Here is a 26,815-nt window from a genome sequence, read left to right as displayed (position 1 = left end):
TTGAGGTAATAACCAAACACAAGAGGACCTTCAGGGGTCATGTTGTAAGATTCCTTTTGTCCTAAAAAACTAGTTTATTATCTCATTTTTATTGGTTGCCTTTTAAATGGATCACATTTGATTTTCAGTGACTGGACAGCACACTAAAGGACATTTGTTTAACAATACTTACACATATGTAATGAAAAAGTGTTTGTGTGTGTATTTGAATGTGCACAACTCCATCAGTCCCATAGAAAGCTATTTTCCCTGCAGTGGACTGAATTTCCCTGGTGACCACAGTCATCTCACTCAGAAAATGACACAGTAGCCTTGTGTGTTTGTGTATGTTAAAGTGTGTGGTTATCGCCTGTGACATCACCACTCTCATTTCCTCCCTTGTTATTGTTGAGACTCTCTGGACAGAGAGACTAAATGAGGGAGTGGGAGCTAAGAGGCCATGTGCATCACCGTGTGTGAAAGATGGTTGGTGTCTGCGTATGTTTTTATTTAATTTTTTTCTATGAATTCTTGAGCTGTAATTGAGCGTGGTGATGCATCTGACTTGACAATACAGCAGTTGTCTTCTGGGACTTATGGAGGAGGACTGCATTCTTCCTGACTTTGTGAAAACTTTGAGACTCCTTTCTGTTTAGAGGGTTTTCATATAAAGGTTGAAGCTTTCAAAATTTCCAACATCTGGTTACATGTCCAGTCCTTCTATGTCAGTGAAGCTGTTGCATGTTGTGTGTGTGTGTGTGTGTGTATATTATATATAATATGGCTTTATTAGGTCTTTTTTTTTTTTTTTTTTTTTTTTTTTTTACCACATAGGGCTTTATTTTCCTTTTTCAACTATCTTTTAACCGCTTCAAACAGGATTCACCTAAACTGCAGGTAGTATGGAAAACAGCAATCAGTTTAATTGATGGACATTCGTCAAATAATGCACCAACTCTGCTCTGTGGGGTGGGAGCAAGAACTTGGAAGTCCTGAAAGAGGCTGCCACTTGAACAGCGTTTAGCCAAAACTCTAAAAATATTCCTTCATACATTAATGCACATGTGTTTCAAGGATTCTCTAACATGTGCATATATACAATAACTAAAGTCACTTCCATTAATTATTGTGGGACTTGTTTAACCCTTTGATGCTTCATGTCCACCACAGTGAGCACCTATTTAAAGCCTGTTTTATAGTATATTTATTAGTGAGAATTGTATATTTGCAATTTTGCCACTTTAGTGGACAATAGGAGAATCACCCCCTCTGCTGTCACTCACTGAAGAATAAACAAATATATTATAAAATTATATATATATGATCAAATATTACCAACGTTACCTTAGTGATAAACTGAACAAGAAAATTATGCCAGTCAACTTTTTATAGAATATTTGTATTATGTGAATATGACCATTTATGATGAATATTTCTACAAAATAGATCAAGTCAATTAACTAAAAAGTCAAATAATATGACAAAATAACTTTGTACATATCTGTTAGAAGTATAATACTGTGTGGAGGAAAAAAATGTAATGATTTTTTTTTTTTTTTTAATTCATGCATCTGCGGGTGAAGCACACCAGCAGTGGAGTATTTTTTTTCTTTTTTGGAGGTTAAATGCACTACATTATAAAATTGTTTTGTTTGTGATCAAAAAGAAGAAGCTGTTGGGATGCCAACAGCTCATTTATAAAAAGTTAAGATATTTTTCATTTAAAAGAAGGTGCAGAAAACAGATTTGATGATCTGGAACAAAAGCACTTAGTTCTGTCATTGTTTGTGTTCGTTAACAAAATGCTATGTGGTCTATATGTTTCTCTGAGGATCTTTAAGTAAATTTGGATGTTGGCGTTTGCAAATTTTATGTGAAGCAACACATATTAACTCCTGAGAAAAGGTTAAAATGAACCACGTCATTAAACTGTATTTAGTCTTTGACCTTCCAGGATTATTTACAAACAAGAGAGAAAAACACCCACAGCATTTTGTAGCACAACTTGTTTTTCTTTTGTTTTTTTAATGTATAACAAATAAACTTTGTTGAAATTATATTCTCAGTTTCTGGTGCCAGAAAAAAAATGTTTATTCCTAACAGAGATGACATAAACCAACCATCTGCTCTGCCCAATGAAACTTTGTTGGTTTAATGTCTGGCTGTAGTTTGTGCCAAAGCAAGAATGTGGGAGAGATTGCAGCATCTGGTGTTATGTGTAGACTAAAGAACTATTTAAAAGCTTAGGGCCAAATTATGACCTAGTCTGCAAATTCATGCATGAGTGTATGTTTCTATTTTCTGAGTGTAAGAAGTTTTTGGTAGTTTAGACCAGTAGATTGAAAGATAATTGACTTCTAATGGCTAATACACAACAGGCTGCTCTGTTGTATATATGTAGGAAACAGGCCTTCATGAGCTCCAGCCTGTTGCTCTTTAGGCCTGTATGAAAAACAGTAGTTATTCATCTTTACTGGTTGACTGTGAATGCTTCCAATGTGTTTGCTGCAAAACTGTCATGATATGATCAATCAAAATGCAGCTGCATTCAAAATGTCTCCCCAAGCAGCTTTTTACTGGCAGCTCAGTGGAACAGGTCTTGCAGCTAGATGACTCCACTGAATATCCGCTGCTTGTTTGCCTGCATTTAGTGTGGAAGTGGGAAAGGATTTGGGTGATTCACATTCTAGACAACTTGGCCAACAGCTACTTTATTAGTCCAGTGAGATGTTAACATGTTTTCATTTGAAGTGACAGTAAACTTTAACGAGTCTGCATACCGGTTCTATTACCCTGATGCCACGCTCAGCTGTGGGACTGAATGATTATGTGTGTTTATGTCTGAATCCTAAAGCAGTTTTATGCTTTTTGGTCTTTGTTTTGATTCGGTCAGTCTTTTTTGTTCTCTTGTGAAATAATTGTGTTAGAATGTGCGCTCTGGAAATAGTATTTGATTGCAGTTTATTGAGCCAGAGAAAATTTTAACGCGTTTCCATGTGGATGACCTGTAAACACCAGCTGTTCTATGAAACCACTGTAGCTGCGTCCAAAGCGCGCTGAAACAAAATGGATCCCTCAGTCTGTTGAATCATAGGCAACAAACATACTGACACAAAGCTTAAATTGACTGATTTGAACCAATAATAAACAGTGTAAGTGCTAATTTGGCTTTTATGTGTCACTAAATTCACGGAAAGTCATTTTCTGGTGCATTATGACCATTTGTTAAAAAGAATGTTAGATGAAAGCATCAGAATACTGAACTATATAAAAATGAACATTAATTTGTATAGTTTTGAGTTTCAGTGATGGTAGACAGACTCCAGGTAGGGGTGTGTGTTAAGGGTGAATTGCTCCATAATTTCTCTTCAACTTGAATAGTTTAAATTCTCACAGCTTGTCTCGAGCCTGGAGATCAGCTACAGTATGTGTTATCTTTTGCGATTAAAACGGCTTTTAAAAGGGAGAAGAAAAATAATTGATACTTTCATCATCTGTTCACACTTCTTCTTTTAAGCAACATTTTTGCATGTAGTCTGTCAAAAGATCTTATTTTTAAAGTATATTGACAGTAATTGGTAGGCTGATGATGACTTAAACAAGCTGATAGCATTCGCGTTCGGTGGTGGTGGGTATGTTTTTGCCAGCATCTGTCTGTTAGCAACTACTGGATGGATTTTCATGCTTTTTTTTTTCTGAGAATGGGTCTTGGACCAACTTATGTTCCATGATATTTTTGGAGTGTTTTTTTTTTTTTTTTTTTTTTTTTTTTTTTTAAAGGATTCTGTATGATTGTGAGATCATTGCCATTTTTAGTATAACTGGATAAAACTCCACAATAAATGGTCAAGATGCTTGGCCAATTTATATATGAGAAGTTCCCAGCAGATAAATTCTGGATACCTTGATCCAAAAGAGAAAAATACAAAGGATCTTTGGAATTTTCATCACTGCAAGAAAACAAATTAAGATATGAACTTGCAAAAACATCACAATATATCTAAAAAACTGTGGATTCATTGACAATGTATCTAGGAAGCTAATGGTGTGTACATATAATATGAATTTAGGACTACAACATAAGGTGGGAATCCCAAAATGGGTAGAAATGAGCTGCTTGGTGGTCTGCGCTCAGTGTTTTTCTAGTTATTTCTCCCTGTTACTTTAAACCTTAGTCAAAATGATATGCATTCTTCTTGTTAAGCACAAAGAAACATTTGAAATTCTTGTGTAAAGACGTGAAAATTTGTCATTGATTTAGCTTTTGATGATTCAAAATGTTGAGAGACTGAGAAATCTTTCACAGTTAGCCTTGAAGTATAATTTCTTATGTAAGCGTAACAACCAAGATAGTGGACTTAAAAAGATTATTCTGAGCAATCTCATCTTCTTTCTTCTTCTTTAGATTCTTTTTCATCTGTTGAAGCATTTTGTTTGCTCCATTGTAAGTGGAAGCAACATGGTCTGAGACAAACCCTGATGAAACTTGCAGACACACTGCTGCTTTGAGTTTTTAGTTCTCATAGTGTCAAAACAAGAAAACGCATAAAAGAACATCTGTAAACATCTTTAAACATCTGTGTGAAAAGAATCTTGCCAACTAAAATTTACACACATATAATCCAAACTTAAACCTGACTACCTGACATGTCGCATCACTAATAAAAATCCTTTTATTCTCTAGCTGTGTGATACCTCATAGGATAGTTATTGGTGTGTTGATTTTAGATTTAATTCCCCTCAACTCCCAAAAAGTCTCTTTTCATCCACGTCTGATTATAACATAATGAATCACTGCAACCTACACACACATACACATACCTTAGTAACCAGTGTTAATCTATGTTTAGCTGATGGAGGTGCCTGACTGTCCCAGAGTTGTCACTGTTTTAAAAGCCAGTGTTGAAACCTCACACACATACACACACATACACACACCACTGTTCTCAGCATGAATACTGGTAACAGTGACTCTTTGTATGGGTTTGAATGACTGCTATAAGGTTACCCTAAAGACACTTTCTCACACAGTTGCACAAACACACACACACACACACACTTGGTAACTTTCTCCTCATTCTAATTGCTGCAATGTGACACCGCTTCCCACATCATGAGAAGAAAGAGGGATGTGCGCATGGAGAGAAAACAGATGGGGGGGGTCCACATTTGACCTACATGTAATCTTTGCATCTATGTCTCTCTACTTGTCCTTCTATCGGAGTGTCTCATGGCTGTCCATCTTTATTTCTACCTTTATACTTCTATTGAAAACCATGGCAATATTGGATGTTTTCCATTTTAAATAATTAAATATATGCTTCTCACATTTTGTAGTTTAACAGATGATAAATTTCTTTCTCAGTCACTGGGATTGTAAATGATGTAGTGTTTTCCTGCAGCAACAAATATGATATTTACATTTACACAAAAACAAAATAGCCTAAATATGTGCTCGGATGTTGAATGCTATGTTTTCCAGCATTGATTTTAATATACTGTAAACTAGTTGTGGTGCTTATTATGTTCTGCAAATATAAGGTGAAACCTGTTGGTAAGGATACAGCTTTCAAAGACAATATAAAAGTAAATTTCTGTTTCTTACATATTTCTCCTCTCTGTATTTTCCAGATTTTCCAAATTGCCTATGTGATCATAAAGGCTGCAAACTCGCCCCGTCCAGGTATACATTCTGCTTTATTCTCTGTTTAGACAGCCACATGCTCTTTTAGTTTATGAAACATGGCTGTTTTTACCGTATAAAAGAAATAGAGAATGTGATTAGAGTACAGGTTTTACACATTTTCTATCTTTTTCTTGTTAAGTCCAGTAATTACAGCTTTAATAGCAAGTGATCCCCCACAGAGAATCTCCAATATATTGAAAGATTAAAACTCCATTAAATGATTAGTATTTTCACTTAAGTCTTTAACAAAGTCACTGCACATATAATAAAAGTAATACTTCAGAACATCAACAGTTTTGCTAAATTAATGTCAGGAGCCTTTATGGAACCTTTAATTAAAGAACTTAAAAAAAGAAGATATGTGATCATCTTTGTTCATCTTAAGGTTGGTCAGGTAAATAGCGACATACAAACACAGTAGCTCTTGAGAATAAAAGCAAGAAAACAGACTATCAAGTAACATACATTCTTCAGTAATAATAGTAAAGAAAAAAAAAAGCATCCAGTAGTGAAAGGGTGTGAATTTTGATAATTGGACTTTTTTCTTTGTGTAATTTTTTTATTTATTTATTTTTTTTTAAAAGCACAGAATTGTTTTTCTTTTTTCTTTTTTTTTTTTTTTGCTTTTCATTTCTTTTTCAGTCTAATTAATATTTTATTGTCACCCTGATCAACACCATTCACCATTTCTTTGACAGAATTTAGTCTGATGGCCAAGAAAAATTAAAATACCATTGTGTTGGACCTGTGATCTGGCCAGTTGTACCAGAATCAGGACCTTTTCCAGCTTCTTCATACAAATCTCAACAGTTTAAACCATTGCATTTTAATTTACAGGCATTGCAATAATATAGTATGTGTAAAAACCTTACAAACTTAGCAGATAGTGTACCAGTTCATGTTGTTATAAAGTTCATATTTATTAACAGAATAAAAGGATAAATATTCAAAGAACTGCTTAGAAATAATGTTTAAAGAATGAACAGCAAAATAAATAAATGAACCAAAAACAGAATGTTAGATGTATTTCTGTGAGAGGTGTCATTATTTAAAAAAAGTATTGACAAATTAAAGTTAATCACAGCACCTTGGAACATGTTTAATCATATTTCATTCCACAAATAAAAATGTTGTGTGATGGGTCATAGTTTGAACAATGCGGTTAATTAAAAAGAAAACTTTTAATTATTGTCAGTTTACTTTTTTTACGTAGCTTAAAAAGCAAAAGAAGCTTATGCCAGTAGATATGTAAAGAACAGTTGTACTCTGTTTTATTAACAGCTTTGGAGCCATTTTTTTAATTAATGTTTAAAACAGTCATGGTTTTTTAATTGGTTAATTCACTAAATTCCTTTTTTCTAATAAATAGAGTAAAATAAAATAAGTATAGCTTCAGTTTTTTTTTTTTTTTTTTTTTCTGTTCATGATCCCTCTGAACAATGACCCTTAAAAATCCACTTTTTGCATTGAGTACTATTCCTTGTGTTTGCATGTTATTAGTGTAAGAACTGGTGGATCATTGTCCGCTCCTTTTTCCCCAACGGTATGAAATGGTCTGTTTTCTATGTATATTAATCAGTGTGACCTAAACAGTGGCTTGGAGACCCATCATCTTTTCTATTGATCTATTTTCATCTCCACATCACATATATGATGCATCATTAATATTTTGTCATCAGGTAATTGGATCTTGGAGCGCTCGATAGATGGCGTGACTTTTGAACCCTGGCAGTACTACGCCATCACAGACACGGAGTGCCTGACGAGATTCAACATAAATCCACGAACAGGACCTCCATCCTACACCAGGGATGATGAAGTGATCTGCACATCATTTTATTCAAAGATTCACCCACTGGAGAATGGAGAGGTAATGCTTTATGTTTTTACACACATGGTGTGTTTACTTGGAAAGTGGACAAGAGCTGCTGTTAGTGTGGCCTGGCCAACACTAGGTGGCCAAAGGTGTGGACAGAGGACAAATATGACCTTTTTTGTGTAACAAAAAGGGATATTCTCTTTATTTTATAATTACTTTTTTGTGTTAAACTATTTTCAGCTAGTTGTGCAGGTGATGTGACTCAATACCAAGGCAACATCCCCAAGTTACTGTGGAAATGAATATAAGAATAGGTTCACCAACATGTGAAAGATTTCGTAGCAAATAGTGGAAAAAAATATTTGTAGAAGTTTGAGATTTCATCATATGTCTCATAATGTCACTGCAAGGTTCAGAGAATGCAGAGATGTCTGTTCCTGTGTGACTTGTTAAAGTAGCAATGTCCTTTGGGCTTACAGGAGAATTTGCATTAATAATAAGTCGCATTCTGCACTGGACTTTGCTGCATTGAAGATTCATTTATACAACTGTTAGTACCTCCGCCAAGAATGTTTATGCCGGCGTTTAAGCAACTTAACGTAAAAAACTACTGGATGGATTTTTGTGACTTTTTGTGAAAGTGGGTCTTGGTCTAGCTTTGATTACATTTAAAAAAAAAAAAAAAAAAAAAAAGGGGTGGGGGGGTTATCATTGCAAAACCTCCTTCGTACACCCCCCCCCAACACACACAGTGTATCTGCCACTTGGTCTCGCTTTGCTATGCCCCTCCCCCCCCCATGTGTTCCTGTTATCTTATGTTGTGATTGTCTGAACATGTGCTTACAGACAAAGGACAGAGACACCTATTTTTTTTTATTTACTACCCACCCATCCTCCCTCATTTAATCTTTTTGTCGTCATGCACACAGAAAGGTGTGCCACTCTGTGGCTGCTGCCTCAATCTGCCAGATCTTGTTTGTCATATGTATTTTGTTTTGTCTACTCTTGCACAGGTTGTACAGGAATTATTTCATTGATCTGGGATGATGGCTCCGTGACAAATAAAAATGATTCTGATTCTGATAGGGCTAGATTCAGTGTATATGCATGTCACTCCACAATAAAAGTGCTTGATAAAAATACAGACGTTCCCAACAGGTTTTACAAGATACCACAGATTGATCTGGATTCCAGCAAAATTCTTGATAATATGATCCAGAACAGGGATTCATTATCAGTTAATGTAGGAATCTAATAGTGTATACAAAGTAAATGAGCTTAGAGCTATAACATAGGCTGCTTTTCTAGTTAAACGTTTGCTGAATCAGCAACATTAACATGCACAATAACCAGAAAGGACTCTTCCTTCTCTAGATCTGAACTAAAACAACATGGAGTGGTGGCATGTTTCTCACTGTGTGAAGTGGAGAACATCGTGCTGTGGTCGGATGACGCTAAAGCCAAACAGAAGAATAATTGGTGAAAACGGTGAATGCCATATTCACCATGTTGAATCACAGTTTGTCGGATTGCAGAACTTTCCTGAGCTGCATTAGTCCACATGTGGCACCAGATGCACATGTTCTTTCATCCACTTGCGTCTTTAAGGACAAAAAAAGAAAATCTTTGCTGCAATATGAGAGCAGTTTCAATGAAAAGAGGTTCTGATCTGTTGAGCATCCAGTATCAAGCAAACATGGAAACATTTCTGTTTTCAAGCTGCACCAGTTGGTCTTGGTTCCCAAGTGCTTACAGGCTGTTGTTAAAAGACAAGGTGATGCAACACAGTGGTAAACATGCCCCCCCTCCAAGTATGTTGGTCGTGTCTAATTCAAAAGAAATTGAAATAAGTTTAATTCTGAACATTTTTTTCATATTTAACCAAAAAATAAAACCCATAATGTTCAGATTACTTGTAAATTCTTCCTTTTTTGGTTTTTAGAATAAACATTTCACACTTTTCAGAAGAGGCTGTTTAATTGATCTGTGTTTGAATTGCTGCATCCCCACAGTTACTATAAAGCATTGTCTGCAGGGAGCAAACAAGCGGGGGTCGAAAAAAAATCTAACGCAGACCGAACATCTTAAGTAGGCTCGCAGGACAAAGGCTACAGCTCCACAGCTCTGAGATGTGTAAGATCTGATGGACTGGTGGCCAATTAGCAGGAATGATGAATGATTGGTGGCTGTGCAGACAAGTGGTGGTCAGGTGATGACCAAATGTACACTACTGTTATATAAAATATTTGTTTTATTCATTTAAGAATCATATTTTATGTTTTTAAGCACAAACTCACAGCAAACAGTGTGTGCACACACTGTTTGCTGTTGAGTTGCTCTGATCATCAGTGTGATTGCATGCAGTGCAAACAGCAGAGCAAGGCTGCTATAACCAGCATTAATGAAGAGAGAGAGGACTGCAGAACACATATACAAACATGAACACAAATGCAGAAAGTACACCTTTCTTCTCCCACACATGACTTTAATTGTCGATGCCTCTGAGTGTGTGTGTGTGTGTGTGTGTGCGTGCATTTACATGGGTGCTGGTGTGTGCATGCATGCGTGCAGTGTGTTTGTACTGCATGTGCTTGTGTCCTGCGGGGGAGCGCTAGAGGGGGTGCGAGCTGGGAGATGTCAAGAGCTGCAAGTAACGACGGAGGTGTCTGAATCTGTGTGTGTGTGTTTGACAGCTCCCTAGCCGTCTGATCACAGTGAAACCATAATGAGTCGTAGGCGATGTGTCACAGCATCGCACACACATTCGCAATGTCACCCCACCACTCTTTGCACACACGGAAGCGCGCACACATACACAACCATCTCCTTCCTTACTTCCAAGTGTGCAGCTTACACCCATCAAGTGTTCCCCCTTGACACACACACACAAGCACACCCAGGCACTTCTCTGTGAGACATTTTGTTTTTTACAGATGCCAAATGTTACTTTTGGCCACATTAGTGAGACAGACAGATGGACATTTAGACAGGATGCAGTCCTCAGACCGCTTATTATGTGGCTGCTTGATGAATATTCGTGACGTGTGTTATTTACAAAATATCTTCTGCTTCGTATTTGCTTCAAAAGTAGGTCAGTGCTGGAACAATGTGAGGTTTGAGTTTCATTTTATCCCAAATGACAAATCCATCTTCTTCATGTCCCTGTTTTATTTGTTTCCAATATTGTTTCGGACAATATAATGACATGGTAGTTAATTTTTTGGCCATTTATCAATCATGACTTTTTTTTTTTTTTTTTTTTTTTAACCCAAAGATGATGACACAGTCTTGTGCAAAGATGTAGTTTTTTTTTGGGGTTTTTTTACACGTGTTTTAAGGTCCCTAGAAGAGAGGTCTCTCACAGCCCTTGTGGATAATCAACAGACACAGTTAATATATATTATTGTTTTATCAGAAAAGTATTGATACTTTTCATTGATGCAGTAGCATTGAATTGATAGCAGATTTTAATGCTACTGACGGATCAGCAGGCACATGACGGACCGCCAGGTCATGTGTAGTAGAAGGAAATATGAAGCATTGAACAGATTGGAGCCCTGATGGTTAAAGGATTAAACATAGACGTACAGTAAACTATGTTGCTGTTAGTTGAAATCACGTATGTTAGAGCAACCATGCGCACTTACACAGTATGTGATTTGAAGTGAGGTCAGTGATTAAGAACTTCCTGGTTAATAAAAAAAAAAAAAAAAAAATAAAAAATATATATATATATATATATATATATATATATATATATATATATATATATATATATATATTTGTTGTATAATTTATTAGTATATTAGTTTAGTTATTTTTAGATTTCATACATATTAAATAGATTCAGTGATGATAAATTAAGCCAATGCTGGAGTAATCTTAGACTGTGAGTTCTTCAAACTTGAGGCAAATAAGATTTCTCACTCACATTTCACCTGGACGGCTTTCCATATGCATTGTAAGGCAGAATTGATGAGATCATCAGACATCTTTAATACAACCTGCATGAGTTGCTGTGGTAACAGCGTAGGACTCATTGATGCTGCGAGCCCAGGGTTCTGGTGATACAGGAAACTTCCTCACAGTTTTTCCTGTAGTTCCTGTTTCCTTTTTTTTTTTTTTTTTTTTTTTTTTTTTTTGTTTTGTTTTTTTTGTTTTTAGAAAAGTTGTTCGTTCTAGAAAGGAGTTAGTCAAATATATCAAACGGAATAATTTGTCTGTACAATAGCTCTGAAGATTACTGAATCAGGTGATTTTGTTTTAAAAGGGGCAAAAATGTTGCAAAGATGTTGTATTGTATTGGAGTTGTTGTACAATGTTGTTGTATTGGAGATGTGATGAAGAAAAACTTCACGTCATGTACCGGATGTAAAAGTTGCATTGTGGATTTTCTCACCGTTGGGTAGCAGCGGCTCTAGAAATGCACATGATATAGATGTCACTGTGTCATCAAATAAGCCAGGGACACAGAGCTTTAAGGTCAAAAGTTGTGTAATGCATCTTTAAACTATAATATATATATATATATATATATATATATATATATATATATATATTTGCTTTACAATTTCAAAATTGTTTTATTTTGTTAAAGATTTCTTAAATTAAAATGATTGGTTATAAAATGTTTTGTAATTTTTATTGTTTTCATTGATCTTTTTATTTGTTTTCTTGGGCGTTATAGCAGCAGAGTGATGGCCTGGCTACTGTGTTGTTTTTTTCTAATTCAAATGAAGAAAAATGACTAGCAAATAAAGTTTTATACATTTTTTTTGTTTTTTGTCTACAAAGATCCTCAATATCGAATAATCATGAAAATCACAATTTAAATGGAATCGGCACCCAAAAAATTGGAATTTAATCAAATCTGCACTAAAGCATATCGTCACAGCCCTAATATATACAGTACCAGTGAAATTTTGGACACACTTTTCCATTAAATCTAATGTTTCCTAACTGACCGGTACTATATGTATATGATAAATATTAGCTACATTTTGTAAGTATGACAATCATTGTGCTGTAAATATGCCATGGCACATGTCGAGGTTGTTGTGGGTTTTCTGAAACAGGTGTGTAGTACATTAGTGGATGTTATGTAATACCTGAGAAGTGGGCGAATGGGTTTAACCATTATTGATTGTTGTCGGCAATAACAGTGGAATCTAATAAATCCTTTTCGAAGAAATCCTACAAGAGCAAAAGCTTTTTTTATTCTAGTTCACTTGTCATATCACAACCCTTTGCAGCACTTTGATTGAATAAAGTCAGTTTCAAGATGCCTTTCCTTGTAAGGGTTGTATGATCTTTGCCTCCATTCTTTTAGTGTCAGTCATTATCTAATACTTCATTTGTAGTAGTATCAATGCACAGTTTCATGTTTTCAATTTACAGCCAGCTTCTGGCATCATAAAACTGCCTACTTTCATTCAACTACACTCCAATATTAACTTTTAACCATCTAGTTCATTTTAGTTAATTATATTTTAAGTATCTTTTGGAAGTTGCGATATAAAATCAAGTTTGATCATGTGCTCTTGTTTTGCTGAAAAGTTACAATGAAAGGCCACCTGATCCAAACAGTTGGTAGCACACATCTCAAAGTAGTGAGGGATTCTTAACCTTCCTGACATGGTGGTTTGACACTTTTTTTTTTTTTTTTTACTGTCCTCTTGTTCCTAGATTCACACGTCTCTGATCAATGGTCGACCCAGTGCAGACGACCCCTCCCCAGCCCTGCTGAACTTCACCTCCACCCGCTATATTAGATTGGTGTTCCAGCGAATCAGAACGTTGAACGCTGACCTCATGACGCTGACACTCAATGACCCCAAAGATGTTGATCCCATCGTGACAAGACGGGTAGGGCTGAGCAGACATATTTATGATTATCAAACAGTTTAAACTTGTAGTGTTATCCTTGTTTTCCTTTACAGATGTAAATCAACTTGTATAAGATACAAATACAGATAGTTTTAAATCAGTAATTATTGTATTACTCATGTTTTTCTCACCCTTCCTCTTTTGTCAGTACTACTACTCTATTAAAGACATCTCAGTTGGAGGAATGTGTATCTGTTACGGTCATGCCAAAGCTTGTCCACTCAACGCAGCTACAAAGGTAAAATACTTCACTCCAGGTTTCTTTAGGTCCACCTGGAGCTTTCAAGATTCTTCACACTGCTATCAAAGAGCACCCTTTTATCCATCACCTCATATCAGACTTTGTTTGTGTGTCTGCTTGTCTGCAGGGGACACAGGTGACACAATGAGGCAGGTCTCCTGTGTCGCTTCAAATAGAGGCGTTTTTGATACCAGACATCTGATATTTCTAGTTCTCTTTCTGCTTTGTTCCTCCCTTCTGACCACACACACACAAATATATACACACACACACACACACACAGCCATGTGCTTTACATGTCCTGAGGCTCAAATAATCTTAAGATGTGGCACTGATGTCTGGTCGCTCTGTGATGTCATTGAAATTTGGGAAGTCAGTGGTGTGTAAAGAGCTCTAGTTAATTACCGTTTCTACTCTCCTTTCTATTTGTAAAGGCTGTACCATGTGAGGCTTTTCACTGATGGCAGATGCAAATTAAGTCCTGTTAATTTTCCCACATCAAATGATATCACCACATTTTTCTTTAACACTAGTAAACAACCAACTTAGCAGGGCCAAAGTTCAGAAAGCATAAAAGGTGGCGACCAGAACAATTGCACAGATGTGTCTCAGCACAAAGGCAGCCTGAAGCTCAAGTCGTCCGTGTATCACATGAAAGAGATAAATTCACAGGTGCCAACAAATCCAAACTTGGCTCCTGTGTTGCTCCTATATTACTCCCCTATCAGTTAAATCTGGCACCCTAACCCATCAACCAATTTATTGAAAGTTTTGAATTGAATTACTGAACCTTGAAGTTGGCAAATATCTTTCTTATTTGGCTTTTATTATGTGCGTTTGGTTTTGAATTTCTTTCTCTCCCAGGATAAAAACGGTGCAAGTATTGTCTGACAGTCTGGTTGGAACTGAATTAAAGATAAACATGTTTTTCTTTATTTTCTGTGCTGTACATGCACATATTGCTAATTTGCCATTTGGAGCTCTTCCTTTTCTAGAATTATTGAAATATTCTTGGTGGCAGAGAAAGAAGTTTGATCCCCTATTCATTTATTAGTAACTGGATTTTTTTGTTTTTTTACTTTAAGATTATAATAGGTGATTCGGTAAACATATTCTCAATCTGCCTGCTTCAGTCAGTTCATCACAATAAGATTAAAGTTCTGTTGTCTGTATTATTGTATGTAAAAACAAAAAAAACAAAGTTGGGTAAAAATAATGTCTCTCACCCATTCCTACAGTGTGGGTGTGTTTGTTCATCCCACGGATCAAACATACGTCATTAAAAAAAGTAAATTCTCATCTTCTCATATAGATAATAAATTGGGTCTAAAAAGCTGTTGTCCTTTTATATGAGAATATTTTCCCTAAGTTAAAATGACCTGCCTCACTTCTTCTTTGATCCAACCAGTGTGCAGTTAAGGATGAAGTCTCCTAATTGCATGAGTAATTGATATAAATTAGAGTCAAGTTAAAGCTGGACATTAAGTTATTTTCCATTACCAGCGTTGCAACAGACTGTAGCGACCAAGTGAGTAAAGTACGTCACAAATCTGTTCATTAGTCAGATTGTTACTATGTTTAACACTCTCCAGTTGGCTTCCAGTTATAAGTAGATCTGTATATTCAAACACAGGACACATCTGTGTAAGTGGAAGATCTTTAAAAAAATAAAAATAAAGAACGAGTTGTGTTCTTTATGTTTGTGTGTTTGTAGAAGTTTAGCTGTGAATGTGAACACAACACATGTGGGGAGAGCTGTGATCACTGTTGCCCGGGATACCACCAGCAGCCGTGGATGGCAGGGACTTTCCTCACACGACATGTTTGTGAAAGTAAGAAAAAAAACTGCATACTTAAATAACATTCTTCTTCTTGTAAGCTTGCATCATCTCATCTCCGAAATGAAATGTGAAAATTTTTTGATCATAGTTTGTACAGTCCTATAGATTCACATTTGTATTGTTGTTAAATATATACCCCCAATGCATGTCATGTAACCATTGAAAATACAGTCCTAACTGGTTGGCTGAATGTAATCTACAGAATTCTACAGCAGCTAAGTATGCTTTGTACAGTCTGAATCAGTCTGTGGTATTGTATAAAGCCATCAAAAGTCACCTTTGCATCCATTAACCTTGATCAACCATGTAGCAGTAAAGAGATGAGGTTAGAGGCTGCATCATAAAACTGAGGTTACAATATGTAATCATTTTATTTCACACAGAGTGCACCTTCTTAAAGGCTCTGAAGTAACAGAAGCCTGATGAATGACTCTTGCTGCCTTGACACTGACACAACATGACTAAAATGAATGATGTTGAACTGTTAGCACAACAGTTGGAGTAGCTGCGAAAGATTCAGTCTATTCTCAGAAGGACCAGAATGAAATTATTAGTTCATTAAAAAATGTCACCACCAAATCAAATATATTTAAAACCTTCACTGAAATTTTGTGCCATCTTGACTGTTTTAATTAAATTCACAGAATCATCTCAGTCCAACTCTTTTTCACACACATCTACAAACTCGAACATATACATGCTGTTTCTAAGGCTGCAGTGTTGCAGATACCTATATCTGCTTTCTAAATACAGTTTGATTTTATTTGATCTCCAAATTTCTATTGGATTCAGAGGCTGAACTTTACCTTTGATATCAGGCTAACAACAGTGACAGTAGGTTGTGTCCTGTGTGAAGGACAACAGCAGTACTTGGTATGGGATTGTCTTGATGACCAAAGCGGATGTGAGACTTCCATCAAGCCCAAACTGTGTGGCATGTTCATTCAGAGCAGTGGGTAGAGGGTCCATCTGTGCCAGCTCATAACTTGCTCCAATTGTACTGTGACTTAATGGGGACCAAAACTTTTCAACATCACGCATTTCAGCTTGCATGGATCAAAACAAGTTGGCAGTTATGTGAATCTATTCTGTACCCAGAAAATTATTGGTATCGGATCCAGAAGATAATGTGTGGATCTCTCAACATGATTCAATTCAATTAAGTTTTATTTGTATAGCACCACTTCACAACAATGTTGTCACAGGGAACTTTACATACACACCATTTCAAGCCAATTCATATATAACCTATAATTGAAACCAACTCATTGCATCAAATCATGACTTCGATCAAATCCCCCATCCTGAGCATTTACGAGGCGGCAATGGAAAGGAAAAAACTCCCTTTTAACAGGAAGAAACCTCCGGCAGAACCCGGCTCAGGGAGGGCAGCCATCTGCCTCGACTGGTTGGGGTGGAGACGACAGGAAGGACAGATCAACATGTACAGCTGCACTTATTCAGGAAGACCTGTGGAAGAAAGAAAAAAAATACATTAAATACTTTAAAGAAATGGAGCGAGGTACTTCTCAGTGCATCAGGTGACGTCTCCATTGCTTCATAAGTAATGGTTGGCTAGACTACCCATAACTATAAGAGCAATGATAAGAGCATAACCTGGAAGGTTGGGTCTTGTACATGCAGACTCCAGCTCAGGAGATGCTCATATCCTAACTATAAGAATCATGATAAATAAAGGTTTTCAGCTCTATCTTAAAGGTGTGGAGGGAGTCTGCCTCCCGAACCCATGGTGGGAGCTGGTTCCAGAAGAGAGGAGCCTTATAGCTAAAGGCCCTTCCTCCCATAGTACTCTTTGAGACTCTGGGAACCACCAGTAAACCTGCAGTCTGAGAGCGAAGTTCTCTATTTAGAAGATATGGAACTATGAGATCTTTTATGTACAATGGAGCTTGGTCATGGAGAGCTTTATATGTGAGGAGAAGAATTTTAAACTTTATCCTGGATTTAACAGGGAGCCAGTGTAGAGAGGCTAAAACTGGTGAAATATGATCTCTCCTGCTAGTCCTCATCAGAACCCTCGCTGCAGCATTTTGGATCATCCGGAGACTTTTCAGGGCATATGAGCGATGAAATCTTTGTCCCTGTGGTCTGAAGCTGCAACTAGTCTGAGACTTTTCTGTGTCTAAAAGTTGGAGTGCAGGTTTTGTATGGGATTTCTAAATGATAAAGCTTTTATCTAACTTATGAATTCAGGACCACTTTATAAATACAGCAAACTGCATAAAAATGGCAAGGGCAAGCTGAGTGAAGAGGAAGAGTGTTTACTTTATTTTTTCACCCCCCTCTCTGGAACCCTTGAGATAACACACACTCAACCTTACAGAGCTGTCTAAAGAGCAGAAGAGGATGTTTTTCTCAACTTCTTCTGAGCATAAAAAATAAAAGGATTAGAGAAGTGTCCCCCTGGCTGTATATAATACTGTATAGTAGATTGACAGAGTAGGTGAGACCCCACAGATCCTGTTTAATACAGAACTTAAGCTCGCTAACTTTGCTGTGTGTGTGTGTGTGTGTGTGTGTGTGTGTGTGTGTGTGTGTGTTTTCAGAGTGCAACTGTCATGGAAAGGCAGAGGAGTGCTACTTTAATCAAACAGTTGCTGACCTATCACTCAGCCTTGATGTCCATGGTCAATACAAAGGAGGTGGAGTCTGTATCGGCTGCCGTGACAACACAGCTGGAATCAACTGTCAGAGCTGCTTTTCTGGATACTATAGACCTACAGGGGTATGTCAGATATACAGTACAAAAAAAATCAATGAAGGTGCATATTTTATTCACTAGACAGAAATATGCTTGCCTGACACAAATACATTTAGTTTTCTTAAATGGTTCATTTTTTTAAATAGCTGTACATAACCTCTTCAGTGACCAGATAAAACGACACTGGAAACATTTCTACACAACTGTATGTCTTTTTAAACCATTATTCTTAATACTTTATGTTCTATGTTGACTCATGGTAATGCACCGGAGCCTATTTACTGTGGTGGGGTTGCAATTGTGCGAGTCGATCACATTTGACCTGTAGAGGTTTATTCAAATCAGTCTGTTTCAGTTTAAACTGCTCTAATTATTTTAATGAGACACACATAAGATGTAAAATACTAGTTCATACCAGATTTAGTTTTATATGAATACAGAAGAAGTCAGCCCAATCTATAAAAATGGAAAATAATTGTTCGATGCTGAAAATAACTAATATAAATATGCAAAAACATGGCATATATCTATTTTTTTATGTTCACTGAAGTTACTTTGTTTTAGTGTACAGGAATATTTTACTTGAAATACATTAAAGAATGCAAATCCTACATCTGCCCAGGTGAGTGCTGATGAAGAGGACCCCTGTATCCCTTGCTCGTGTGACCCACAGGGTTCTGTCAGCCAAATCTGTGTCACAGATTCAAGTCAAGCTACTCCCAGTATGCACATCTTTTTTTTTATCCTTTTATTTTTTCCTTTTGTCGTCATTGTTGCTCTTTCATTACAGGAGGTATAGATATGTTAGCTGCTCAGTAGGCACACTCCTAGACATTTGGAGAACATACATTTCTGTTGTTAAATTGCAAGTATTATTTCTAACATTGCATTGATTCAGTCCAGCTTGATTTCCACTGGGATTTGGGATGCTAAGGTTCAGCAGTAAGCTTCTGTTGAGGAAAATGTCTTTAACAGAGCTAAACTATTTATATCATGAGGCAAATTTATTCCTTCGTCTATTTTTGTTGTTTTCATATGAAGAAAGTGGAGCTATTTTAGATGCAGCTACCTCAAAAGATATTCTCATTTTCTTTTACTCACACACTCTGTATGTGTGTGCACCTGTGATTGACAGGCCAGCCAGCAGGGTCATGCTGGTGTAAGGAGGGTTTCGGGGGTCTGCGATGTGACAGGTGAGAGACAGACATACACACGCATATACTGAAAGAGACAGACACATAGTGACAGGTGAGCAGAACCTTTCAGCTGTTGTCCGCTCCAATTAGTGTTTTGAAATTGTCAGAAAGTTTCCATTAAGCTCTTTGGTGATATTATCACACTGGGAGCCAACACCAGGTACAGAAGTCAGTGAAAGACTGACCAGGATTCCCTGGAAGAAAAGATCTCACGTCTCAATGGGACTTTCATGGCTGTATATATTATCAATTACGAAAAACAAAACATGGAACATATGTGAGATGTGGTGCATTTGTTTCTTTGACTTGGAGTTGCAGGTGTTTTTATACATATATAATGTATTACACGCCCTAATCTTTGACAGATTAAAACCCAATGTGTGATAATCATGTTGACTGAATTCTAAAATCATCACTAGTGATGTGCAGCAGTATAGAGAATCTCTGTTATATTCGCTTTAATCAATACAGACATGATGGTTCCAATGAGACCTGAACTGTCATGTTTGTTCATTTATTTTTTTTATTTTATTTTATTTTAATGAAAATTGTGATAATTAATCTACTTTTTCTGCAGGTGTGCTGTTGGTTATAAGGGCTACCCATCCTGTCAGCGCTGTAACTGCAGTGTGGAAGGAAGCACAAACACTGACCCATGTGTAACACCCTGTATATGCAAGGTACAGACATCCATGCAGACACACACACACACACACACACACACACACACACACACACAAACTAGCACTTGTGTGCACACACATAATGACAAGTACTTTGCGTTAACCTTTCTAGCCTTGTCATCATTATTTTCAGCACATTAACACTGCAATAACATGCCTTGTGCTCATAACGTCAGTTTGATGGAAGCTCATAAACGCTCTGCATTCTCTTTCTTTGTCTTTTTTAATCCGTCTTACATGCAGGAAAATGTTGAGAGAGAGAACTGTGATCGTTGTAAACTTGGATTCTACAATCTGCAACGAGACAATCGACGTGGCTGCGAAAAGTGCTCCTGCATGGGCGTTGCCAGTCAGTGCTCTGCATCCACATGGACCTATCAGAATGTAGGAGTTCTCACACTCAATTAGTTATGATATTGTCTTGTTAAACATTCATCTTTAACATATAACATCTTTATGTTACAGGAAAAGCTTATGTATCATAAGCTGATCCTGTATCAGCTCACTGATGCAAGCTTCCAAAAATTGTGTGCTCATTTTTTTTTTCTTTTTGTCCTACTGACATAAAAAACTATCTTAAAAGCTATATTTCTAAAAGAACGCTGCACTTTCAGATATGCCCACATGGGAGAGTATTCACAGCATGATGTTACTGTTGGCGTTAGATGGCCTTGACAGTTTTACATTTGAGTATACACATTGCCTAAACTTTCAAAGCAGAAGAATCTATCTTGTCATCGCACTGGTGGCGGAACATCCTTATTTATGTATTTCTTTTAATTGTTATCTGCTCTGCAAAGCAGGCAGAACATAGTTTTGTTGATATGAGACAAGTAAACAAGGAAAACAAAACAGTTGTGGACAGGTTTCTGTGTTTTGTGAGGCAACATACACTCACACTTTACAAAAACCTGTTTTCACTTCCCAGTGACATTACCTCAGAATGCTACAGGTTGCTAATGTTTTATATAAATACTATGAAAGCCAAGCGTGGCCAACCTTAAACATTTTCAATGTGATTGTTTTGAGATGACGAGTTAACAATCTTGTTATCTCAAGATAAGGGTTTGCCATGGAAACTCATTGCTAGGAAGCAAACAGAATAGCAAATGCTTTATCTTAATGCTCACAGTTCTTACAAATTGTGACCATTTTTACTGAAGATGGGTGCCTGTCAGTCTTTGTCAAGCTTGCCTTAGTCATCTTTCATTTTGGAGAAAACAAAGTCTAAAATGTTACAACCAGCAAGTGGTCCTCTTGACAAAACAATGATCAATTATTGGAGAAAATTATTAATAATGAACTTTTAGTTTGAAAACAGAGTGTTATTAAGATAATGGTATTAAAGTTCAAACTTAGGCATTGCTACTCTCAGCTTGCATATAAACATATTTGACAGCAAAACCATTATGTCATGGTTGGTTTTAGCCTTTGTCATGTGGTTAGGGTTACAAGGTGGATTATTGTTGTTGCTAAAATAAGTTTGTTTTTTACTCTTCACATGCAGTTGCTGTCATAAACCCTAGAAGTATGATATTGTATAAACTTGTTAATTGTTAGATCTCCCTCCATGTATGTCAAGGACAGTCTCTCTACCTTAAAGCTGGGTAGGTAATGTTGGGGAGCTAGCAAGATGTAAAAGTAGCACCCTGTCTTGGCTCCTTTTCTTTTTTCCTTACCTCCGCCATGGATGTTATGTTTTTACCGGTGTTTATCTGTTTCTCTGTTTGTGTTCAAGATACCTCAAAAAGTTAAGGATGGATTTAATTAAATTTTCAGGAGTTGTTGGACATGTGAAAAGGAAGAACTAATTTAATTTTGGTGGTGATCCAGATCACCGTTTGGATCCAAGAACTTTTTAAAGGCCTTTGGTTTGCGCTCTCCGAGTGCTTTTCTAGTTTGTAGTTCTTTCCACCAACGATTTTCTCTTTCTCGGCTGTTTAGCGGGAGGAGACAAATAAACCAAGCCGGGTCGGAGAAATCCTTCCTGCATTTTCTCAGCCATGTTTGTCTTCAGAGTTTCTCCTTCATTATTTTGGATTTTCATCCTAACACGTTATTTATATGCAGGGTGTGGAATCAGATAGTTGTCAGATAGTTTTCCATCAATAGTTTTGATAAACCTGATGACTCATTGTGTCATTAAGAACAAATACTGCACTGGCTGGTAAGGCCAAGCCTTCAAACCTTTTTACAGGAGTAGGCTAAGTGTGCTGAAGCTAACATTTGATTCATAGTCATTAAAAAACACTTGCATCACTGACAGCCTAAAGACGTTTTTTAGACGACAGAAAAACTGTTCTTATGCACCAATTTAACATAAAAACAAACATGAAAACTTAAACTAAGTACAAGGGAATGTGAAATTAACCCTAAAGATTTGCAGCCCAGCAAACAGACGTATATATTTATTAGTGATATATCAATTTTTACAAAGATGCTTCTTTTTTTATAGAACATGCACCCTTTAGGAGCATAGCGTGGAGGTGGGAGGCAAGAAACGTAGCAAAAAATGAAGTGCAATGATTTGAGAGGAGAAGAGAGGACTAAAAAGAAGGGAGTAGCAAGACAAGAGGTGAGAGAGAGAAGAGAGAGGAAGAAAGAGGAAAACAGTTTTTGACTGACAGGTGAGGTGGGAGAGGAGGGGAGAGAAGAGGCTGACAGCTCTGATTTAGACACAGATAGCGTTCATGTGAGTGTGCTCAAAAGGGGAAACCAAGGTTAGATTAATTGCACCAGCTCGCGTGTGCGTGTGTGTGTCTGCTTTACACACACACACACACACACACACACACACACACACACACACACACGCAATTCTTCTGGAGTGTCAGTTTCAAGACTTCCTGGTTGACATATGACAGATGGACATAACTGTTAAAGGTGTCTTGACATTAACATATAAGTTAGATGAAAAGTTAACTTAAAAAATGCACACACACACACACACACACACACACACACACACACACACACACACACACACACACACTGACAAACATTAGGAATATGAACATAAATGTAATTAATAGAATTAACTTTTTTATATATTAACATTTTATTAGTGCTTTAAAGGGCTTTAAAAGGTAAAAAGCTGAATGTTTTGAGGAGCTTTGAAATGAATTTGCCTCAGCGTGTAGCAATCAATCACATCCACATTGAGACACTGAACTCAACAAGTGCACAAAGAAAATCTCTAGATTTTTCTGTTTGACAGGTGAATGAACCTGTTTGAACATTCAGTATGCTGTTTACAATTGTGGGAGCAACAAATCACAACTATCACACCATTAACTGTGAGAGATTGTAAAGCTTGTCCACATTCAGTATGACTCACCTCAGTAGGTTTCCAGTCACATGCAGCTGATCTGACAGCAAGGAAATAGATTTCAAACGTGAGGTTCAGCGCTGTTTGAAACTCTTCATATGTTCATTCACAGATATTGTGTTAAATCCATGTCTTCGGTGTAAGAAAGAAGAAAGATCGACGGAAGCACAGACATCTGGATGAGGATTCATATTGAATCATAGTCTACTTAACATCTTAGTGTATATGTGATGCCACGTTATGACCGTTGAATAGCTCGAGGTTTGTGATTTGTGGCATCTGAGAGTGCCACAGACAGTAGATTTAAAAAGCACCTGAAAAGTTTTGTATTCTGCAAGGCTCTTACATGATTTTGTGTATTTTACTTATTCATGAACATGAGGGTTTTTATGCTTCTTTTGAGATTCTGTTTACAATATGAGGTACATTGAAAATAGAATTTATTTTTTTCCTGTTAATTCCCTTTAATATAAAATTAAAAGAAAATAGCATTTAATAATAACACATAAAGGTAACAGCATTACACATTGTAGTGCACATTGCATAACCTTTTTTTTAAAACTGGAAATCTGCCACACATCTATACTTCAATTTATTACACTTTCCTTTTCATAGAAGCACTAATGGCCCCTGCAAGCCTCTGGAGATCTCACACCTGATGTTTTCAACAGCCTGATGGGGGCTTTGTTTTATAAAAAGTGTTTGTACAAAGCTGGTTATAACTGCATCCTTTGCCAGTCCTAAACCTTTGCATACAGAGTTCTGGGAAATGTTTATATCACTCTGAATCATCAGTTGTGTGTCTAATCTTGTCATTTTGAGTATTTTAGTTTTGTTTTGTAGTTTATTCACTTGTTGACTTTGCTTCCTGCTCCAGCTTTCTGTACAGTGTTCACAGCTGCTTCTTGTTTGTAATGAATGCCCCACAGTGTTGAAGTTCCCGGGTTTTCTTGGTCTCTGGTCAGTTCATTGTGTGTCTCATTAGTCGTCAGTTGTTCCAGTCTGTTTCGGTCTTTATATTCCAGTTTCAAATGTTCCCACACTTGCAGTGTGTTTTTGTTCGACTGAACTGTCTTAGGTCATCTTCCATCTTTGCTACCATGAGTCCTGCAGGCGAATCCTAACACCACGTCTCTGTGACAGGCTAAACATCATGGCTGATTTGTTATATCCTCAAGGCTGTAAATGTAGAGATCCAGCACTAATCATTCCTTCGAAATGTAGACATTAACATCCTTTAACAGTAAGAATTAATTTTCTCCACAGTTAATTGAGGCACAAATCTGTGCAGAGTGAATCGATGCTTATAGATGTACACATGGAGCTACTGGACAGTTTATCTCATCTGTCATGGACAATGTTACACCTGGCTGGTTGACTTTCTTCCAAATCCGTGTTGCAGTTTTTGCACAGAAATATTTCTCAAAGTAGATATGGTTTGATCCATGACTTTGTACCTGGTTGCTGGTCTCTTTTAGAAAGTGAATGTGTGAGGTATGTTCCCTTAGTTTGAAATTTACTCTTGTAAGATTTATTTGTTTTTTTCTCATCCCTCAAACAAACAACTCTTTGTTCCCATGACAATCTGCATAATTGTGTGTGCAGCAGCACTGTTGGATGCATTTCATCTTCACACAGACTATTGATAATTCATTTAATGTTGTTTGATTATTGCACATTTGGAAATTTAATTTTGAAAGTCTCTGCAGTGAAAACCTTAAATACCCCTGAGGATTTTTGATGCCCCCCTTAGAGAGTGCAAGGAAGTTGGGAACCAGAAAACTTACAATATTTATAAACTGATAAGATGGCTAAAATTTATTCATTAAAATAATTGTTTGTAGAAAATGTGACGAAACATTAAGTCCAATAAAATGCAGCCTGAGGAAGTGAAACTAGATCAATAAAACAATCCAGTCAGTTGTTTGTGTTTCAGGGTGTGTGTGGATTCAGCTTAGCTGTAATTCATGATATGTTATGGATGCATGACTAAGTGTCTTTATGTTTTAATAAGATAGGAGGGAATTGTTGTAAATCCACAGTAAATTTGTGACAAATTCTCAGTGCATGACTTCTGTTAAAAATGCTGAAAGCAAAAACGTAAAATTGAAAGCTTACCCCTTGCTGAAAACTGGGAGGAGGAAAAAAGGTGCATTTGGGTCAAAGCCCTTTCACAGAATTGCTTAAATTATACCAACCAATTTGTAGCAGAAACATTTATGTTGATGATGGGGCTGAGGGAAAATCACTTCTTCCTTTCATGTACAATTCCTGCGTTTTTAGGAGACTACTCTGACCGGCTGGCACCTGGTTGGAGACACAGGAGGGAAAGTGTGGTCCATTCACAGACAGACACCTCCATATCTGAGTGTCAGACACTTGGATGTTTTGAATGATCTTGGCTCTGCCTACTACTGGAACGCACCTGGACTGTACTTGGGAAACAAGGTAAGTTACAGCTGCAAACTGCAGTATGTACTTTTCATTTCCATCGGGAAGCCATTGGTTTCAGGCCCAGAAGAAGAAAAACTACTTTTCATCTCAGGCTTAAACTAGCTTAAAGGGATTTTACTAAGCTATTTCTAGTTTTCTAAGCTTTTTACAGTGTTAGTGTTGAATACTCCTCAGACATATGAGCGACACTGTTTTTTTTTTATCACCTAAACGTATGTTTGAGTTTTCCAACACTCGTTACGTTCGGTTTCCAGGGTGACTGGAACGATTGGTTTTAGAGAGTTTTTTCTACTTAGAAATTTTTGTGACGTCCCGGGGGAGGGACTTCGTGATTGTTTATCTTCTCTAGGTTGTGCACGTTTATGTGAAGAAAGCCACCTTCACTGCTCAGTATAACTACTCCTAGCAGTTGACCAATCAGAAGCAGCCCGCAGGCGGGAGATAGGGCGGAGCTTTCTCTGATCTGAGAGGATCAATACAAAATAAGTGAAGGGGTTTGTGAAAAATGCTTGATTATTTATTGCCCTTCGGGACTTGCATGTTAAAACAAATTAGACTGAAATGTGCATAACATAACCCCTTTAACTTATTTAAATCAACTGTAATCACACCATCTTCCCATTTTTTGGTGTGATAACAGGAAAAGGCACATGTGTATTTACTTACATGATTCTGCATCATTAGAGCAGGCCTGAATACAAAAACACATTCAGTGTATGATCTAAAATATGTCCCCTGGGTGGACGTTTGGTGAGAATATATCCTGCTGGGATGTTCACCTCACTCCTAGCCCTTCTCCTCTGTATCAGCTTCTGCTAACGTCGACTGTTTGAATCTGCACCGTGGATTTCTGTGGCCATGATTAGACTTTATCACTCCAGCTGGTAAATAGCTGCAGTCCATGCTTCTGAAGTCGAGTTGTTGCCCTACTACAACAACAACAGACTGACTGTGATGTTTGTCTGCATGTCGTGACTTAG

The 26,815-nt window shown here is 37.0% G+C and overlaps 1 protein-coding gene across 1 annotated transcript in view; it reads left to right on the top strand.

Moving 5' to 3' along the window:
• Window positions 1–26,815, top strand: part of lama2 (laminin, alpha 2) — a 192,912-nt gene that overhangs the window by 38,597 nt on the left and 127,500 nt on the right. The window contains exons 4-14 of the mRNA XM_079255305.1: window positions 5,611–5,662; window positions 7,345–7,535; window positions 13,170–13,349; window positions 13,519–13,608; window positions 15,326–15,443; window positions 18,020–18,198; window positions 18,797–18,896; window positions 19,310–19,367; window positions 19,948–20,050; window positions 20,297–20,437; window positions 25,665–25,829. Coding sequence (XP_079111431.1) covers window positions 5,611–5,662; window positions 7,345–7,535; window positions 13,170–13,349; window positions 13,519–13,608; window positions 15,326–15,443; window positions 18,020–18,198; window positions 18,797–18,896; window positions 19,310–19,367; window positions 19,948–20,050; window positions 20,297–20,437; window positions 25,665–25,829 — 1,377 coding nt within the window. The remainder of the gene's footprint in view (window positions 1–5,610; window positions 5,663–7,344; window positions 7,536–13,169; window positions 13,350–13,518; window positions 13,609–15,325; window positions 15,444–18,019; window positions 18,199–18,796; window positions 18,897–19,309; window positions 19,368–19,947; window positions 20,051–20,296; window positions 20,438–25,664; window positions 25,830–26,815) is intronic.

The sequence above is a fragment of the Telmatherina bonti genome (assembly GCF_933228915.1).
Source record: "Telmatherina bonti genome assembly, chromosome: 16".
In the NCBI taxonomy this organism is placed as follows: Eukaryota; Metazoa; Chordata; class Actinopteri; order Atheriniformes; family Telmatherinidae; genus Telmatherina; species Telmatherina bonti.
The sequence above is the reverse complement of the archived record's forward strand: the minus strand, read 5'-3'. Positions and strand labels throughout refer to the sequence as shown.